Source organism: Spea bombifrons, chromosome 12 (assembly GCF_027358695.1).
Source record: "Spea bombifrons isolate aSpeBom1 chromosome 12, aSpeBom1.2.pri, whole genome shotgun sequence".
NCBI lineage: Eukaryota > Metazoa > Chordata > Amphibia > Anura > Pelobatidae > Spea > Spea bombifrons.
Window position 1 is genome coordinate 30,916,940 of NC_071098.1, and position 20,870 is coordinate 30,937,809.

The 20,870-nt window shown below is 40.7% G+C and overlaps 2 protein-coding genes across 2 annotated transcripts in view; one reads left to right on the forward strand and one right to left on the reverse strand.

Moving 5' to 3' along the window:
• The window catches only part of IGLON5 (IgLON family member 5), a 111,591-nt gene extending 102,732 nt beyond the window's left edge, over nt 1-8,859 (forward strand). The window contains exons 5-8 of the mRNA XM_053452575.1: nt 1,736-1,867; nt 2,601-2,721; nt 2,985-3,136; nt 6,808-8,859. Of these exons, the coding sequence (XP_053308550.1) occupies nt 1,736-1,867; nt 2,601-2,721; nt 2,985-3,136; nt 6,808-6,908 (506 nt within the window). The 3' untranslated portion in view covers nt 6,909-8,859. The remainder of the gene's footprint in view (nt 1-1,735; nt 1,868-2,600; nt 2,722-2,984; nt 3,137-6,807) is intronic.
• Nucleotides 8,860-14,566: 5,707 nt separating this feature from the next.
• Nucleotides 14,567-20,017, reverse strand: LOC128470144 (carcinoembryonic antigen-related cell adhesion molecule 1-like). The gene is made up of 8 exons (XM_053451974.1): nt 19,899-20,017; nt 18,419-18,730; nt 17,953-18,228; nt 16,584-16,709; nt 15,998-16,050; nt 15,798-15,896; nt 15,066-15,510; nt 14,567-14,686 (listed from the first exon to the last, which is right to left on the reverse strand). Exons 1-7 carry the CDS (start codon nt 19,948-19,950, stop codon nt 15,421-15,423), a joined length of 1,008 nt encoding a protein of 335 aa, XP_053307949.1. The 5' UTR covers nt 19,951-20,017; the 3' UTR covers nt 14,567-14,686; nt 15,066-15,420.
• Between the last annotated feature and the right edge of the window lie 853 nt (nt 20,018-20,870).

Consider the following 20,870-nt stretch of genomic DNA (forward strand, 5'->3'; position numbering starts at 1 on the left):
GTCTCGTACTGTTGAGGAGGTTCGGTATGCTCTCTATCTTGCACATCAATAATTCTCTTTCTAGCGTGTTTTCATCATTTCCCGGCCTCCGGATTTTTCTCCGTTCTGTAAAGCAAACTTGCACCCTGGGCAGGATATCCCCAAATCCTAAAGTGAGATCCCTCACCCCTACGCCCCAGATCTCCGCTGTTAGCCCGAGGGGGGGGGCTGCCTGTCTTAGGTCCTCCTAGGAGAACTGGATAAAAGGCGATTTTTATTTCCAACATGAACATCTCCAGACTTTTCAATGTTTTGCAAAATCTAACTCAAAAATGTTGATGCCTGAAGAAGTAGCCCACTGACATCACAACACAATCGAAAACTCGATGCGTTGCGTTGATACATGTTATAATATTGGCCACCAAGCCACCAACTTTCTGCCAAAGTTCCCGGGGCAGAATATAGCATTTTCCACCACTTTAAGAATTTTAGTTACCCCCCCTATGGTCATTATTCTACTGTCTACAACTAATTCTCAAGTTCTCCTTGACCATACGCCGCTTTGTCCCCTCAGGAGCAAAAAGGTTTCATTTTCACCGAACATAAAAGTTGTTTCTCCAGAGAGGGCCGTTCCCACAAAATATTGAAACAGCGAACTTTGCCAGGTTGATTGTTACGACCGAGACGCCGATCCATTAAGTGAGCTGTGGGTCCCAGAGCAATACGTCGTGTATTGGAAGTAACCGATCGTGTGCTTTGATGAAGCAGGTTTGATACCTGAAAGAAAATGAATTTCTCAGCAAATCGTTGTAATACAGACATTTACACAGAATGTGATCCCCAGAGCAAAATAACAATATTATTGTTTTATTATCACCTTTTTATCAGAAATTAACAGTAGTGAGATTTATAGATCTATAAGTTTTTGGTTTCTTGTTTTAAGAAGACAAAGCTGTTGACTGAGTAACAGGTTAAACTTAACTGGTCTAGAACATATTGAAGGTATCACGGACAATGTGTGGGTTCTAGGTGGTGTAAAGGGGCTTTGTGGATCCTGTTTGGATGTGAGACAAACTGTATTTGTCTGATGTTTCTGATTGACCAGACATATTTTGGGTCAACTACAAACCATGAACCCATCATACATGGAGCTTACAATGTTCCCTGCAAATAAATCTACTTTAAGCATAAAGAACATATGGCTGTGGGTGACACCAGTCTTCACCAGAGAAGTCCAGCCTACCAAATATATAATTATTTGAAATCATTTTGGCCATTAAAGTTGCCCGTAATTTAATGAAGAGCTGAAATATTGCCACACTTTTAACCAAACTTGGTCCACCATAATCATGCAGCTGTTGGTGGACTCTCAAATATCGCTGACTTTAGCTGGGACTTGTAGCCCAATGTGACACAGAGGACCATCATTTGATGGCAGTCCATCATTTTAGGGCTTTAGTCATTGTCCATTTGGAGTCCATCATCAGCCAGAAGGTTACTGATTGAACATGAAGATCAGTAGAATTACTCATGGGTGCTTAGCGCCAAGGCTCATTCTCTCGCAAAGGCCACTCACCCTCGTGTTCAACCAGTTTTTCTTTCTTACTTCGGTGGGAAGTGGCTGCCCCTTCATTTGAATTGATAACTTTCATGTTGTGTTTCTGTGTTGTAAGTGTGTGTTTGTGTCTCATTCCTACCCAACGACCCTCGTACCTCCCCTTCCCCCAACCTTTTTACTCCCACCTTCCCCCTACAGAGGGCTTCTCCAGCGAGGGCGAACTCTTGGAGATCACTGAAATAAACCGACAACAAGCAGGCGACTACGAGTGCATCACATCCAACGGAGTGTCCGCTCCTGACAGCAAGAAGGTGAAAATCACTGTCAATTGTGAGTACAGCTTTGTTAGTATGACATTGTCGACGCCAAAGGCTGATTTTTCTTGACAAAAACGGAAAGTTGTCTCCAGTTAGAAGTCTCTTTTCAAATTGATAAATACTGTTCCTCTAATTAGCAAAATTAGACTATAATTCCACCCCTGGAACTTATCACCCTAAGTGCTAATTGAATTTAACATAAATTGTCATAAAGTAAATTATACAATTCAAACCCAAGTTAACGGTTTCATTTAAGAAATGAGCGCTTGGGTCCTTTCTCATTGAGCTAGATGACTCCTGAACGCCATTTTCTGCCCTTTTAAGATGAAATCCATATATTGTTTGCTGCTTTCTTGAAATGTATATACATAGCACCAAAATATTACATTTTGTAGAGTCGGAGCAGAATGTTTTGGCATCCTATGTGGACTATGTGGCATCCTATGTGGTCTCCTTAATGACTTCAGTAACCATCAAGAAGCCAGCAGACTTTTGGCGAATTGGAGAAGAAACATTTTAAGATTTTAAGATTACCCCCAAATGGAGAAAAACTTTATTTTGTCAGAGGGAAAAAAATCATGAATGGTCATATCAAGCCAAAGCCCCAATGGGCTCACGATTCATTGTCCTTAATGGGTTAACATTTTTGAAAAAGTAGTTCAATAATTAAAATTGGAGACCATGCATTCTGGTATAATTATTGAATACACTAATATTTTATTCATATAATCTTTTTTTTTTCTTAGATCCCCCATCAATCACGGATGTCAAGAATGCGCAGTCACCGGTGGGCAAGTCGGCGGTCCTTCGCTGTGAAGCAATGGCGGTGCCTCCCGCTGAGTTTGAGTGGTTTAAGGATGATAAGCGGTAAGCACAAGTTCCAGAGAAAGAGACAAAAATAATGAATGCGTTAACATATCGGGCCATGAGTGTATATCCGAGAAGAAAGAGACATCTTGGCCATATGGACCTGGTCTACAGGCAGATGGTTATCTAAGTTATAGGTTTAAATATTATGGTTTAAGGAATTTGCAGAAACATCAAGCCCGTGATATAATCTCACCCCTGCCTCAATACTTACTATCTTTTCTCTTTCTGTTTTTCCTCCGTCTCTCTCTTCTTTTTCTCAGACTCTACACCAGTATGGAAGGCATCAAGATTCAGAACGAAAGAACTTGGTCTGTGCTTTTGTTTTCAAATGTCACCTCGAGGCACTATGGGAATTACACCTGCCTGGCTTCCAATAAACTCGGCTCATTTAATACCAGCTTGCGACTACTCAGTAAGTAATGCTATTTTTGTTTTTACTGAACCCATTTTGTTAGCCATTCAGCCCTAGAGTGTGAGAGCATCTGTAGCCGAAATAAACGAGAGGAACCAGACTGTGACGTTCTGATATGTCTTCCGGAAACATACTAATTTCCCCTATGCCAAGGCTCGTCTCCCATCTCCTCTTCTCTACGATAGGTGGATAAATGATTGATGGAAGCTTTTCGAATGGTGGAGAGTTATTTTTTTTTGCGCTATTTAGTAAATATGCACCTAAGCAAGCGATGATTTTCCAATTTAAAGACCAACGGGTCTCTCGATTTCGAGATATGACTTAGAGGCGTAGAGTTCCCTGCTTGGTCAACGACGTCCTCATGATGTCCTCCTCATGCTGAGGAGAACATGTCCTTCACCAAAGAATCAGGCTGTCCACCTGGAGTGACCCTGCTGATAAATCCGTGCCTGAAACCGGTCTAGATGCCATTTGATTGAACCTAAAGAGATCGTGCCGTCAATAAATCAGGACATGTAGCAGAGTTTGTTTTTTTTACCCAGGAAAATACATTTTTCGCCGAAGGAGTTTGCACTCTTTGGAAGCGATAAGCTCCGCAGAGCAGTGTTTCGACACGAGTAGTTTCCCAGAAAATGTTGTCATTCCGCTGTATAATTAGACTCTGTCTCAGCAGATTCTTAGCAGATTGAGGTTTAATTCCAGGGACAGTTTTTTTTCTCTTTTTTCGTTCTAACAAATTCCCCGAGCTGTTTCCGGATCTCATTCTGGGGATTTTTCTTGTCTCTTTTTTTTTTTTCCACAAAAAAAAAAAATGGAAATGTAATCCCTCCGTATGCGCATCTTAAGTCGCGGCTTTTATTATAATTCTGAGCCGCAGATCAAGGAATTCCCCTTAGATTCTAATTGTATTTATCTTCGTTCTGAGAATCAGTCTCGTTGGTTTTCTAGAAACAAATAGACAGTAATGAGACCCAGAATGTGAGAATCCAGTCTTCCATGAAAGTCAAAGAAATAGCACACAGTTCTCTCTCTCTCTCTCTCTCTCTTCTCTCTATTTCTCTTTTTTCTCTCTCTGTTTTTTCTCTCTCTGTCTCTATCTCTCTATTTCTCTTTTCTCTCTTTTTTTTCTCTCTCTCCTCTCTCTCTCTCTCTTTTCTCTCTATTTCTCTTTTTTCTCTCTCTGTTTTCTCTCTCTGTGTCTCTATCTCTCTCTTTTCCCTCTCTCTCCTTTTTTTCTCTCTATTTCTCTTTTCTCTCTTTTTTTCTCTCTCTCTGTCTCTCTCTCTCTCTCTCTCTCTCTCTTTTTCTCTCTATCTCTCTCTTTTCTCTCTCTCTCTCTTTTCTCTCTTCTCTCTCTCTCTTTTTCTCTCTTCTCTCTCTCTTTTTCTCTCTATTTCTCTTTTTTTCTCTCTCTTTTTTCTCTCTCTTTCTCTTTTTTTCTCTTTTTTCCTCTCTATCTCTCTTTTCTCTCTTCTCTTCTCTTCTCTTCTCTCTCTCTCTCTATATATATATATATTACGTACTCTGATGTGAAGATCTAGAGGCATGTCTCTATGGAGGAACGGACTTCATTAGCATCGCCATAAAGCATCAGCTCAGTGTGGTGTTTGAGCCAGGAAAGTCACCCAAAATATCTCATGCCTGACAACAGTGGCAGCTCCAGGTCGGCAGATAAAGGGAGTTTATTGGAACAAAATGAGTTTTTTTGTAGGTTGTTAGTCAACAAGTCAAGCCAGGTCATCATGGACAACATGCTCCAGGCTGGCCGTACTTTTAGCGCCATCACCTTGGATCGGAGAACCAATATAATATATATATCCATCATGGATTCAGGAAGATAGAATTTACCATTAAATCATCCAGCAGCCAATAACGCTGTCCCCCGTATAACTTATTGATGGTTTCATCAATTATAATACCGCATTATGCCATTGCTGGATGAATTACAAAGAAAATAAAGCATTAACAAAGGACATAAGTCATTGTGTGTGTGAAGTCATTAGCATAATCCATTCTTGTCAATACAGCCCTCTGCATCTGTCTAATAAAGTATAAAAGTCCATCTCGCTGTTAGAGTTCTCCATTAACGGAAATATTTCATATGCGTCTCAACAAATGCACTGAAAGCATCCGGCCAAATGGGAAAGAAAAACTCTCCGGCTGTTGGTTGTTTGATTTGGTTCCCAAATCTGTGAAAATGTTCATAACCAAAAAAAACACATTCTAATATCAGGCGAATTGTAATATTTTGTATGTTTTCATTGTTGGGAGTTATTTTTTTAATAATCTATAATCTAAATTAATTAGAATTAAGCATGGTAAGATTGACATTCATCAGAAGCCACCTTAATCTTCTCTTCAACCATTTTAAGCTCGATAGCTTTGAATTCTACACGTTGGCCAACGTCCATTCCGTAGCATCCAAAATTCATAGTCAGCCATTTTGTTTTACAACTCGCTGAAATGTGGACAAACTCTTGAGAGCTCCATACTTCAGAGAGTACAAAGTTAAGTCTATGGAGACTTTGTTTGATGAAGGGCCAGTTTATCTCACCCTAAAGGACCCTAGGGTATAGTTCCATGGCTTTCAGCAATAATAAAATTTGCCAAATTACAGTGGGAAATTGGGTGCCGAACTATGAGAATGACTTTAGTGGATAGGCCCAGTCTTCCTTTTGGGTAAGTATTTCCTAATGTCCCAATTTGTTATTTTCAAATAATGACTCCGTCAGCTCATTTCACTTATCCGCTTTCCAGAATAAACATGAAAGGGAAAGTCGGGTCCATCACAACTCGGAAAATCCGACTTCTTCCTACCCTACAGTTCAAAGCAACCACTTCAAGCCATTTAATAAAGCCTCCTACAAGGATACCTTTGAAAAAAAAAGACAGACAAGGAGCCTTGGGGGATTAGATTGGAAGAATAGGAACAAGTAAAACAGACTTTTAGGTCATGAAGTGATACAGAACACAAAATAACACAGTCGGAGCTGAACTTTTGGGCTTTTTATAGCATTATAGATACATTCCTTCTTTTGTCCCGCACGACGGGTGAAAGGAGTTACCTGCGGGTGACTATGGCTGTCGAGAGTCATTATACTGAAATGAAATTGCCTAGGCATGCCAGTGCACAGCACCAGGCATATTATGTCCTCCATATTATAGGCACTACACATCAGGTAGAACTAAAGAACATCTGAATGTACAAAATAGCATTCTAACTCAATATTCTGGGGTTTTAAAAAAATTTTTTTTAAAAAAATCCCAGTATCAGATTAAAAATAAGTTTTGCTCTTTTCCTTTTTTACTCCAGTTATAGTTTTTGCCCCATAATATGATGTTTTTAGGCAGCTGCATATCAGCCATTTGTATGATTTCTCGCTCTGTTATCTGAGCCCCAATCTACTAGACAAACACCCCGACTCCTTATCATACTGCCTGTGGGAAACAATGGAATGACTCAGTCTTAATCACCCAGTCGGACTCTCTGCCTAATGAAAGTCTATGGGGGGCGGACTTCATTAGCATTGCCGTAAAGTGGCACTGAGAAGGTAGTACACATTAGGAGGCTAGACTCTACACCAAATGTGTTTATGAGTTATTGTGCAGAAAGCGATGCAACTTGTTGCCTTTGTCTAATTTCTCTTTCCACTCTCTTTTCTTTCTTCTAGAACCTGGCGTTCCGCTTAATCGCGGCGTGACTTACACAATATCTCCTCTCCTCCTTGGTCTGTTCTCTTCTGTATTCATTTTACTTTTACGTACAATCTAGAAAATAATTAATAATAATCCGGAGAGAAATGTCACGACTGGCAGAAACAAAACAAAAGGAAAAAAAAACAAAAAAAAAACAAAAAAAAAAACAAAAAAATCACACAATACAAATAATTCAACAAACTACAAAAAAACAATTCTTGAAAGGGAAACTGACACTGTGAGGGAACAAATTATGCATTTTTAAACCCGCATCGTTGATTTCCAGCACTTTCTTACGAGAGAAGAAAGGAGAGGTGGATTTAATCAAATGTCAGAAAGAAAGTTAATGATTGAGAAATAATTAAAGGCGAATCCATCGCTTTGCAAAGTAGACGGTAGAAGGAATTTCTCGTATCAACGAAGATGAACCTCATTGGTGACTGGGAAATATAAGACTGTAACATATTTGGGGTTTTTTTTAACCCTTCTAGTGCAGAAGTAGCTTGAAAACACCCTTTGGCACTGGAAGGGTTAAGCATTCCGTGTAGTCCCCCACCATACCTCAAACTGACCCGTGTAGGGATTTTCTACCCCTAGGAACATAACTTTCAGTGTTACAAGGCCGTTCCGTCTCTAAGAAAACACAGATTCTTCCAGTTTAAAAAAACGGTGGATTTGCCCCATGAATTGCCAACCGTCCCTCAAAATCTATGGATCATCCTCCAACATCTACGGGATTCCAATGTTCCAAAGCAAGAATGTATTGGAGAAAGGATACAGAGTATGTTGGTTGAGCAGGCTGTCACAAATACGTTTTTGGATTCTAAGATCTTGATATCAAATGTTCCAGATCAGCAGATTCAATGGAAGGTGGTCATGGAAGGTCTTCGTCGATGATATTGTCTTCTCCTGTCCTCAACTTTGTCTCCTGTCCTTTTTCCAAAATAAACATTGACTTTTTGGAGGACTTTTGGAGAACCTGGAACCTGTACGGGACTTACTTCATCATCAGAAATCTACCGCTATGGACTGGAACAAAAAGATGGATGTTGGTAATTCAGTTACTTCTGAGATCTTCTGCCACCATATCAAAGACTAAAAGGGGTTGTAAAATATTAGGAACATTCTAAATAAGTGGAAGGTATAAAGATACCGCGCTGTCCCTAAAGATTTGCCACAGTTTCATATGCCTGTTAATTCATTACCAGTGTCTGTGACATTCCTGTGGGTATTATGCAGAGCCCCCGTTCCCCTTTTGTAGATGAGAAAAGAGGGGTCGTTACGGGGTCTTCAGTATTGTCTGACTGTTAGCTGTCTGTCTGCATGGTTCCTATCACTGATTGCAAGCCCTGGGCCTCCATAACTAATTGTGTTATTTTGACATGAGGATGGATTCTGACCTCATAGGCTATTATATTTGTGTTCCGGCGTCTTCAAATTATCCAAATTGACCCAAATTTCTGTAAACCTACAAAGTGTTTCAGGGTCTACACCCAATAGAACCACTTCACCCGCCGCCCTCCAGCTGGCTTTTTTTTTTTCTCTCTCTTTTTCTTCAAAATGGCCGGCCTGCTCCGATTGTGTCCTTCGTCTTTGGCGTCTGTTTGTCCATCCGCCATTATAGATACGTGTGGGGCCAAAAAAATAGCAAAATGTGGCCCAACAAGAGCTTCCAAGCTGTCTGTCAAAGCAATGCATTCTGGGATTTCACACGCTCCGTTCCTGTGTGAGATTTAGTGTTTATGTTGGGGCACTTTATGGTTCACAACAAAGAAAAGAAACAAAAAAAATCAAAAATTTACATTTTTTTTCTCGTTTTTTTTTTTCTTCATTTTTTGCAAAAAGATTAAAAACTTACTTGTGAATATTGGCGATACAAATGTAAAAAGTGTTATAATATAAGACAGAGAAAACTCTATGGAGAATGTGGGTGCTAATTTGTGTGTACACTTTGCTTGTATATATATATATTGTTGAGTGTATTATCTGAAAATCAGAAGTAGCAAAACAATATTTTTGCACTAAAATGGCTAACTGGTTAAACTTTTGGAGGTCGAGAAGGAGGATCAGAATTTTATTTAAATCCTATTTTCTTTTAGCTATTGTGTATCGTTAATATTTCAGTACATTGCAACATTCACACCCACACATATATGAAATATATTTAAATATTAAATACAATAAGGCAAGGGGACATGGTGTTATATGAAATTTGGCATTTATGAAGTCTTCCCCTCTTCCAACAAACCCAAAATTAACCCCTTAATGACAAAGCCTGTACATGTACGGGCTCAAATGCATTGTTTTCAATGGGTTTAGGGACCCCCATTGGGTTCTACCCGATCCATTATCTACATTTACCATTTATAGGCCTCCCTCATCAACTTTTGACCAAAAATGTAAACCTTACTTATATAAAATTTGACATTAAGGATCTAGCCATTTTCTTAAGTGCTAAGAATAACATTTTTTTTAACGCTTTAAAAAGTCAACGAGAAGGACCAGTAGGGCGTCTGCCAACAGCTTGGACATGAGCTGTCTGAAACCTTGAAGACACGTCCGCATCCTCGTTACATCCATTGATGGAACCTGGTATGGCTGCACCACCTACAGCCAAAGAGACCTCGCTGGATACAGAGTACCAAACTACAAATAAACCAATCCCGTTCCCGGGATCAAAAAATACCCTTATTATAACCCCACCCTAAAACATAACTTTTATTAATATGTTTATTAAAAGGTATAACCAAATTTTTTTTAAAAAAAACACCAGTGTCACCAGTCCTACCATGAAAGGTATCCGTCACAGTGACATAAGCTGTGTAACACTGATATTAGGTCGTACATACTGTTGATGGCTGCAGTCCCAACAACAGAAATAATTCAATTATGACCAGTGACAGAGGCTAATTAAAAACTCAGACAAGTAGCCCCCCTGACATGTTTCTCTCATCAGAGGTCTGGGCTAATGGCTTCCAAAATGGAGACTGTTTGGCCTTATATCAGCTTTGTTAGTGACATCACGGATTCGGGGCGGGAACAATCATATCCAATGGTTACCGATGTATTAGATGTGTTGCCAGATGCAGCCAATTGCTTTAAAGGTGACTAAGCATGACATCACCAACATAGTCCAATAGAATTCCATATACATGATGGGCGGTGGTTCTCTCCAATTCCCAAAGGTGAGCAGTCAAAGAAATTGACTGACAGTTATTCTCACCAATCATAGATGTTCCTTTCCACTCAGAACCACTCCTATTACTAGATCTCCTATCCATTGTAATTCTTATTATTCGCATTACACCCGGTTCACCAATGCAAATTGCCAGGCAGCACAGTGGCTCAGTGGCCTACACCGCTGCCCTGCAGTACTGGGGTCTAGGGTTCAAATCCCACCAGAGTACCAAACTGTTCATAGCGGAACATAGCCACAATTCTTTAATATTCCCACAAACCATGGACATCAAAAACTGCTTGGGACGTTCCTATCTATTAGCATATTGGAATAAACATATAAAAGGTTTTCGAAATCTAGTAAACCTAGATCGACACCAAAAAAAGGAAATTTTAGGGGTGAAATCCAACTATTTTGGGAATGGTGTGAATAGCATTGAATAGTGATCCGGAATTCCATCACATTTATTTCTTAATTTTAGTGATATTGATCGTTTATTTCCGTTTATAAATAATAAATGTCAAATAAAGCTCATCCACTATTTCTTGAAACAATCCATTTTACGTTGAATTTAGTTAGCTGTTAATTAAAAATAATGTAGTTAAATAATTAAAAACAATTTTTTTTACATATAATTAATTATTTTATTCAAGGAATATTTCTCAACTGGAAACAAAAATATGGGGGGGGGGGTCATTGTATTCTTTTTGAGTGCAGGACACATAAACCATAGTCTAAATTTGACTATTTTCATGGTATGAATGTATAATGTGCTTCTAAACCTCTACAAACGGATTCTTCTAAATAATTAATTTCTGGGGACAATAGCTTAAGAATTTCCCTTAATGGCTGAAAAAAATGTGAAATTTTAAAATAAAATTAATTAAAATGTAATTTTATTTATAAGCCATCAAAACATAGACGTTTCCTCGCAGGAGTCTTCATCGGGGACACAAACGGTTAAAAACTGTTTCACAAACCAGGCTTATGTGCATTTTTTATTTATTTTATTTTTTTGTGTTTTGAAGGTAAGGGGCTGAGAAAAAAAGTTCAAAAATGATAAATAATTCGATTTTTTTTTCACCGGCAACAACAACTATTACTAATTAAGACGTTCCAGCTTACCGGGCTCGGGACGGATGAAAATATTAAAGTCATGCAAGTTATGAAGGTAAGCGTCCGTGATGAAACCTTAAAATATTCCCTATAAAAATGTCCTCTACTGCTACCCGTACTTTCATTTCCTGAATTACATTTTATTTATATAGAGCCAGCAGCGCTATTACATCACAAATTAACAATTCATGAAGCTGGAAATGCTCGTTAAGGCATACTAGTAGGGTCCTGGTCTTGTGAGCTTGCAATCTATTAGGATTGCTCAAAATAGGTGATTTCTTTTACTATTTTTCCTAAGAAAAATATTTTTTTACGATTAAATAATAGATTTTTCATTATTTCCTCTGTTTATTGTTAATTTTAAAGAAACAAAAAAAAAATTGATTGCGCGGTTGTAAACACGTGTCATTAAAACAAAGGAAATCCGGCTTCTATAGAACAAAGACAAATAACAGAAAGTTCAAAGAATCAGTCCACCGAGGACAGGAACAAGCAGTCAAATTATTTTAACTACACAAAACAGCTCGGCACAGATATACTCCATCAACATCACAAAATACCAGTAATGTTCCCATGCCGAGCAATTATTCTGGGGGGAAAAAAGGCGTAATTACCTGTATAGAACGAGCGGCGTCTGCCGGCATCAGCTTTTTTTGATCTTTGCGTCTGAAATCTTTTGGCTGCATTGAATCGAATCTTATTCCCCGGTGCTCTTTTTTTCCCCGGTCGTTATGTTAATAGATTACCGGATACATCACAGGAGGAGCAGGTAATATTTACTTTAAAATGTAGGAAAGTGATTGTATCCCATGGTTACGAGAAGGTAGGGGGGGCAATAGTGTCTAGGCCAGGGCAGCGTCGCCAGTCATCCCGTCTGTGCTGCTGGATATGATGTCATATCCTGGATACGCAGAACGCCACGGAGTCCTTTTTCTTTGGGGGGGCAGCGGCCTAGTGAGGGGGTGGAGATAGTCAGGCACGCAGGCATGATTAGCCATGTGAGGGGCGGGGCTAGCCCTGAATAGCTTAAACCTGTATGAGAATGGGAATAGGGCAGGAAGTGGGCGTGGCTAAACACCAGTCCCGTAAACCGGTTGACAGAGCACAGAGATTGGCCAGGTATGCCGACTCGGCGCAGACCTCCATAGTGTTAATGGGCCGGTTGAGGGGGGGGCCAGACCAATGAGGGAGCCCTCCCCAGGCCAGAACACAACATTGGGGAGCGGGCTCTTCGTTAATGGGAACGAAGCCTAAAGAGGGACACTTTTGTCTTACATTTCCTTCTTGAATATTTTATTTTTATACCAAAATACTTCTTTCTCTCTAGTAGAAAACGAATCAAGACAGCTTCATCCACAGCGCTCGTACACAAAAATAAAACCAAAACGGCTCAGTCTTAGAGTTAGAAATAGCCACTTCGCGTATATTTGCGCATCTGCGTATATTTATAGAATTGTGTGGATTAAAAATGCGGAAATGATCACAAAAGAGCTTGTTTTTCCCTAAAATGTATGTTTGGTTATTTATTTACCGGCCGTGAAGTATTGTAGACTTTGTCCAAGTGGGAAAGTTTAAAAGAAAATGCTAATTCTTACACATGAAATGCATCTATTTATCTATTTTTTGGTATATGTCCCTGCGTTGGTCGTCCCCATGGACTCCTGGGATAATTCAAACGGTGCCGGGAGGTTTATGGACTGCAAGCTGTACGTTATTAACCGTCTGGAGGAGCGGACTGATTTACGCTATACATTTCTTCCACTGCCTATTAAACTGCCACGGCTCACTCGTCTCCCGATGCCGCAGCCGGCTCTATTTATTAGAAATTAGCAGATGGAAGCCAAACGTACAGTTAACCCCTTAATGACAAAGCCCGTACATGTACGGGCTCAAAATGCATTGTTCTTAGTGGGTTTAGGGACCGCCCATTGTCCTTAAGGGGTTAAAATATCCCTTTACTATTTACTGCCTGTCGTCAATAACTAATAAACTGGCGCGGAATAGACAGGTTTACTTGGACTCTCATTAGCTTCCAGCTGGAATAAACTATCCTTCAACCGACAACGTCCTTGATGGCCAAGGAGCTGGATATAGCGATGGCTGGGTCCGCCATTTTGGATACCTATGCGTTCCAGGTGCTCCAGGCGTAACGTTAGTCCGGAACAGTCTAGAATTATGTAGAATATCTCCGAGGAGATAACACATTGAAACTTAAGGGTAGATATGTAAAAAATAATCAAAGCCCATTGGTTATAAGCCCTCCATTATCTTGTTTTTGCGTTCCATCATAATCGTCCTTATAAATAATGGCGTGGCCTCCCCTCATATTCATGTTTCATCAAAATAGCCCCAAATAATTCTTCTTCAGAACTCTGAGTCACGTTTGGTTCTAAAGGGAGATAAGAATATGCAAAAGACAGGACGAGTTGGAAGCGAGGAGGTCAAATGTCTCGAGATAAATGGACAAAGTATTGTTCCTACGGAGATCTGGCGCATTAGCGGATGAGATCACTCGGCACTTAACCTCGCAATTAATCAGCAATCTATATGTAAAACTCTTAAGTGTGTAAGGAAGAATGAGAAAAAGCTCAAGCCATAAAAATTGCAATTTTGATTTAATGAGATATGACGGAGGTCCATGCATCGTCTTCAAGACCTTTCCAGCAAGTTGTCATCTTCTAGACAAAATAGAAAAAAATTACCAAGCGTTTTCAACGACGTAATAAAAATTACAATATGCTAGCCATTATTCACACTTGATTTCAAAATGTTTCTTGGTGGAATTTTAACTTTTAATTTTAACTGGTGCGATAAACAAGCTTATTACACTGAGGTCAACCAAAGTGGTCTAAACTTTTGCGTCTCTTCGACCATCCAGAGAACGCGCCGATGAATCCACTTTTGGCCAAGTTCCTCATCCGTCAACGGAAGTAATAAAAAAAAATAATCTTGAAGTCATTTCAATCATTGTTACGCAAGTCATGTTATTGGTAATTTCCATTTTTAAAAAAACGCAAAAAATATTATTTTGTTATATTTTTTATATTTATTTCCTTTTCCTCTTGTAATAAGTAAAGCCACACATACATATTTTCGAAGCGTACACAAATATTTAATTGAATAAGTATTATCATCCATGCTGCCGGAATGCTAAATGTTATATGTTTAGATAAAAACAGATTAAAAAAATATATATTAAAAATACCAAAAATGTTAAAATATATTATTTTGTATAAATGACCTTTTTACATATTGTGACCTCTCTAAATATTTTTACATTCATTACAGTTATACAATATACAAAAAAAATGATAAATCAGTAGTGTTTTTAGTTCTTGGCAGGAAATGAAGAAATCTAGAGAAAACGGACAATATACTCAAATTATGAACTCCTCGATTCATGGAGTTCGGTGCAAGATATTATTATTTTTTTTACTATGTTTTATAGACAATACTGATCCCTGGAAACTTTGGGAAATGGAAGAGGGGTCTTTTTACTGGTTGTCTCTTTCAGATATGGTTACGATTTCGATGAGGTGTGAAATTAAGACCTCATGGAGCTAGTCTGTCACAGTCTGCCCAGGCTGTGGAGCTGCCATATCAGGGCGCTGGTGTTTGGCTGCACGACCCTAGGTGCTCAACACCTGGGTGAGTGTGGTCACCCTGCAACCAGACCCTGCCCAAACTCCACTACTGCACTGTGACTCCTGCATACAAACATCGGGCGCGCTGGGTCCTTTCGGTCATCTGTTTGGACCCAGTCCGTGACACATGGCCGCAGGTTTATAAAGGCTGACTTGATCATGAGATCAACTGCAGCTGGACCTGATAATTAGTCTGAGAGGTTCTGAATGGCAAGGGCGGCCACTAGTGGCTGGAAACTTGAAATGAATAAGGCAAAGAATAAACAAGTCCAGCCAGCGCATGGTGAAGTGTTACATAGTCTTACCTGAGACCCAAGATACGTTGTTACTGACCCTTGCCCTCCAGTACCTCTTAAGTCACTTGGCAGGATACATCCATTGTCATTGGGACGAAGGGCTTCCTGTAGGCTATACAGATGCTTATGAGGGAAATGTCTCTCTACCCGAACCGCCATTTTCTCATAGACCATCAGAAATGACCTTGTTGAAGACCTTGTTTGACCACCAGTTCTTAACGCATCATTGAGGACACCAAACCGAACAAAATCTCACCCTACAGACAGTTGTAAGGTCTATATAGTTCTTGGATTGTCCATTAACTGTCATAGAATGAAGTCTTCTTCAGACAGCAAAGTTCGCTTAATGAAGACTCAAACTTGAGTTGCATGTTTTGTCTTTGTTGGGACACTTGGAATGTTGATTGAAGTTCTTCCACCATTCGTAGTAATTTCCCCAGAAGGCTAGGTATAAAATATCATGAAAATAAGGATTATGCCAAGCTACTTAATCACATACAGAATATTCCGGAAAAGGTAGTCTAATATATCTAGAAGAATATTCAACCAACTTCTTTATTATTCTTATTTGTAGGACTCATCTGATATATATATATTGTATATTGGGCTGGGCTTTCAATAAGAGTTGTTGGAGTTTGTTGGAACATTTCTACATGGTGTACACCTTTGGTGGTTTCTCTGGGCTTGTTCCTCAGGTTAAGAACCATAGTACCTTCCCCAGCCAAACCTACCAAAATATAGGAGCCCATAGAGATTGAGGAGCTGCGGTACATGATGTTGTTCATGGTGAAGTAAGCAGGGTCATCGGGAGACAGAGTTGAACCTGATACCTGAAAACATGAAAAAAGGAAGACGATGTGGATGGAAATGTCTGGTGATAGGCAAGCAGTGGAGGTAGAATGCGCCAACCAAAGAAGAAAAGAGAACTTACGGTACGAAGGACAGTCTTATGAGCAGGACCATCAGGATTCTTCTCCTTTGTGTCTAATGGGTGACACAATACATACACATTTTGTAGCCTCCTTAATGACAATCAATGATCTGTTCCAAGCCTATCATTCAGACAGCCCTAGGGCCGTTTTATATTTATAACACACAGCTTCACATCAAAGGGAGAACATATGTTGAAGTTTTCACTTTGACGTGGAACGTGACCCCGAACAGACAGCCGCTAATTAGTTTCCAGCCATTACATAGATCAATGTGTTTGGGGCTTTGATACCATTAAAACATTCACTGTTATCGGGCGCTCTTTGATCTTGAGGACAGGAACCATTGATGAACTCCTGGAAGCCTTAGGAAGGTTAACAACAATGTTGGTCTTCAAGTCTAGAAAAGCAGGTTTAGAGTTGGGATTCACTAAAACACGTTTGTTGGTTTAGGGCAGGGACAGGTAATAGTCCGACTGTCCAAATTCAATCACCAACAGATGCCCTTGTGGACATTGTAATGCCCCAGACTATGCTGCGCCAGGGTTTTTGGGTCAAGTTGTGCTATAAAAGGACATTTTTACCCACCTTTCCTTCGTTTCAGACACATCAGGATAATCAGTATGATCAAAGCAATGAGTAACAACGCTCCTAGGACGGAACCGATCGCGATGCCGGCTATGGCACCAGGGCTTAGAGAAGAATCTGCAAGAACTGGGGGGAAAAAGATGACAATATACAAAAAAAAAAACATTCAAACTGGAAATAGTCTAACAATACGGCATATAATCCCACTCAGGAACACAAAAAAGGTAACCTTAAGGTAGGCGTCGTGTCGAGTCTTCAACAGACTCGACACCGTAAGAGATGTGGCTCACCGTAAGAGATGTATTTCAGCATTTTATAGTAATATTCTACAGATATTCTATTCAAAAATATTATACATGGGTGTTTATCTTCTTCTCGGATTCACATACAGGGTGGAAATGATCCTTTCAAATAAATGTTTTAAAAAATATATAATAATAAAAAAAAAGCCAATTGGGGAAGAGATCTTGAGGGTCACGTTGGGCTTTGAGAACATCTCTAAACTATGTCAAAGAGACCCAATGAATAAAGCAGAGGAAAGAGCCGAGTACATCCATGTTCTCCTTCCGGCAACCAACTTTAACAATACATCTAAAAATAAGATCAAGATGTTTACTTTATGAAATGATTGCTTTAATAAGGTGCAGTCACCGGCTATACCCTGGAGCGTTTTTTTTTCCTTTGGTATTTTTCTTAGGTTGTGTAACGAAACAGCAATATGAAAGCTAGGAATGTTAATTATGCTCTTACAAAAACCTGAAGATTCTCAGACTCCAACAGCAAAGGAGACCAGAGCTCCAACTCAGACCGGAGCTCCAACTCAGGCCGGAGCTCCAACTTAGATAGGAGCTCCAACTCAGACCGGAGCTCCAACTCAGGCCGGAGCTCCAACTTAGATAGGAGCTCCAACTCAGACCGGAGCTCCAACTCAGACCAGAGGTCCAACTCAGACCAGAGGTCCAACTCAGACCACAGGTCCAACTCAGAACAGAGGTCCATCTCAAACCGGAGCTTCAACTCAGACCGGAGCTCCAACTCAGACCGGAGCTCCAACTCAGACCGGAGCTCCAACTCAGACCTTTTGCTCCAACTCAGACCACAGGTCCAACTCAGAACAGAGGTCCATCTCAAACCGGAGCTCAGACCGGAGATCATTAACAAAAAACTTTTTAATGTCACAAGCCTGTGTCTGGCAACTCACTGTCAGACCCTTGACGTCAGCAGATGTACTCTGCTGTACTCTGATGTACTCTGCTTTGGACAACTTTTGTCTCTGAAATCTGTCCTCTTAGAACATCGTATTTTCCGTAGCTTTTTATTAAAATATTATATATTTTTTTAATGGGCTTTAAAAAACGGCATCGCTTACCGGAAACCCTCAGAGTGAAGTTGCTGTAGGCCCAGTCCACCGGGTTGGAGACATTGCAGACATAATCTCCGTTATGGGTCCTGTTTGGATTTTTGATCTGTAACGTTCTGTTTCCATCCAACAGGCTGTAACTATAATTACCGGGAAGGGGACCCCCGTCCTTCTGCCACGTGAACGTCTCGCCTGATCTAGATGCGCTGCACGACAAATTGACGACGGGGGTCCTTTCGTCAACCGACGCTGGCGAAGATTCCATCGTTACATTCTTTACCAGGTCTATCAGGAGGGGGGAAAAATGTCAGCGTATTTTTCTACCGAATGTATCGATTATATTATTAATATACTTAAAATTCTCAAAAAATTCCCAACCGGCCAATTAATTTGAATAATAACTTTTAGCTTTGAGTGATTTTTTTATTTACTTTTTTGGTCATATTAAAGTCCGTTCATCTTCCGATATACTCACCGTAGAATTTTACTTGGAATGGCAGGACGCCGTCGGCCTCCCCGAATTCACTGATTGTGACGGTGTATGTGCCGGCGTCGGCTGCGGTGGTTTTATTTATAAGGAGGGATCCGTTTTCGGCAGCGTTCAGCCTGTCTTTATATTCGGTTAACTTCCCGATAACATCGCCTTTAATTAACTGTAGTATTAAAACGCCGCCTCTTTTCCACATGATGGTCGCGTTTGGAAAATCGTGTGAGATCCTCAGGTATATATTTGCTCCGGTCACGAAGTTTCCGGAATCGGGGCTGGATATGGTAATTCCTGCCGCACCTGTGGGAATGACATCATAATCGGGATATTTCATTATTATCAGTTAGAATACCTTTTTTGAGTACCTGCGATAACCTGCTCTCCATAGAGCCGGTCAGGCAACCTGTATTGACCTTTACAGGTCAAAGGTCAAGGCCGGTCAAAAATGGCCACTTGGCAACCCTACGTGTGAGAATCCCAGGACCCTCTTTACCACGTCCAGGAAGTCCGTAGCAGAGAAAGGACGCCCGAGGCGCACCAAAACTGGACAAATTATTCTAATTATGGTTCTGGTGGCCAACTGGATATTCAGAACCCGGGCACAGAAATACTTTTCAGTCGTTACTCTATAGCCGTATGCCGATCCCATGCATGTTTAAATCCCCTCGCTGTATTAACCTCTACCACTTCTGCTGGGAGGCTGTTCCACTTATCTTGCCACCACTAATTCTGGACGGGTCTCCAGAATTGCCTCCAATACTCTAAGTGAGGTCCAACCAGAGATCCCTAAAGGGGAAGAACCCCTCACTCTGCTAAGTTTACCTCTGCGGGTATCTCGCCTTTCTCTCCCTTTTCTCCTCTCTCTCTCTCCCTTTTCTTCTCTCTCTCTCTCTCTCTCGCTCTCTCTCCCTTTTCTCCTCTCTCTCTCTCTCTCCCTTTTCTCTTCTCTCTCTCTCCCTTTTCTCTTCTCTCTCTCTCCCTTTTCTCTTCTCTCTCTCTGCCTTTTCTCCTTTCTCTCTCTCTCTCTTGTCTCCTCTCTCTCTCTCCCTTTTCTCTTCTCTCTCTCTCTCCCTTTTCTCCTCTCTCTCTCTCCCTTTTCTCCCCTCCCTCTATATTAATTGTCATTAATCTGTAGAGACATTTTCGAACATATATTTGCACCTCGATCGTTTTACAGATGATCATCAGACTAAAATCTAAAAAAAAAAACATATAGATTGCAGGAAATCGTATAACTGAACGAGAATTCTGTGTATTTGCTTTTCGTATATTTTCTATTATTTTTAGTAGAACTCCGCCGATAGAGAACGGAGTCAATTAAATGTGAAAAACAATGAAAAATATGTAAAAGGATCAGATGATAAACATACAGATATATGCGGAGAATCAGTAAATATATTAGTCGGTTGTTATAGAAGCGGCGGGGCGGTTTGGAGTCCGATAGTGAATAAGGTGTAGACTTTCTTACCGGATAAAGTTAGAAGGAGGAGAGCCCAGCCAACGAGTCCGCGGCCTCCCATTTCTGGGGGGGGGGGACCGGAATAACGGCCAAACCGGGATAGGATCAGAACCTAAAAGCAATGTCGGCAATAGAGAGAGAAGCGAACCGGACTGACAGGTGCATTTCCTGTATACACCTGGAAGAGGTAAAGGGAGGGAGTGGACAGAGGGGAGGGCAGGGAGTGGACAGGGGAGGGGGGCAGGAGAGGAGGACAGGGGGGGGAGAGGAGGACAGGGGGGAGCGGAGGCAGGGGGGAGCGGAGGCAGGGAGCGTGAGGAATGTATTGTATTGCTGCTGATCCTTCGATGTATGGTGAGAGCTTCTGCTTTTCTCTCTTGCTGACTGGGAGTAGTGGTTACACTGCACAGCAGCTGGAAGTAACCTGAGAAGGCAACAGGGGGGGGGGAGGAGAGATCTTTACTCATACCTGCCAACCATCCCTGTTCAGTCTGGCCATTCCCTTTGTTAGTCTTAAAACTCCCGATGCCCCTCTTTTCTAGGTGGTGAGAATGTTATTATTATTATTATTTTATTTTTATTATTATCTTTTTATTTATATAGCGCCAACTGTTTACGTAGCGCTTTATACAATACACACATTCAAGGGATATGACAAGACAAGAATTGACAAATGTTTGCCAGGTATGAGGGGATCGCAGGGTTCTACGGCTCTAAAAGCCCCGATAATGTGTATAGAAACAGCAGGAAACGGCTTTATAAATGAAACTGTTCAAATGGAAACACAGAACCTGCCAGGAGATCGGCCCCCATCCGGCCCCCGTCTAGTCACCCGTTTCTCCTACTGTACAGACTCAAACTTTAATCAGTCGTTGGTCTCGTCTTAGATTCAGGAGCCGTATGTCTATCCCATGCATGTTTAATACCCTCGCTGTATTACCCTCTACCACTTCTGCTGGGAGGCTGTTCCACGTATCTACC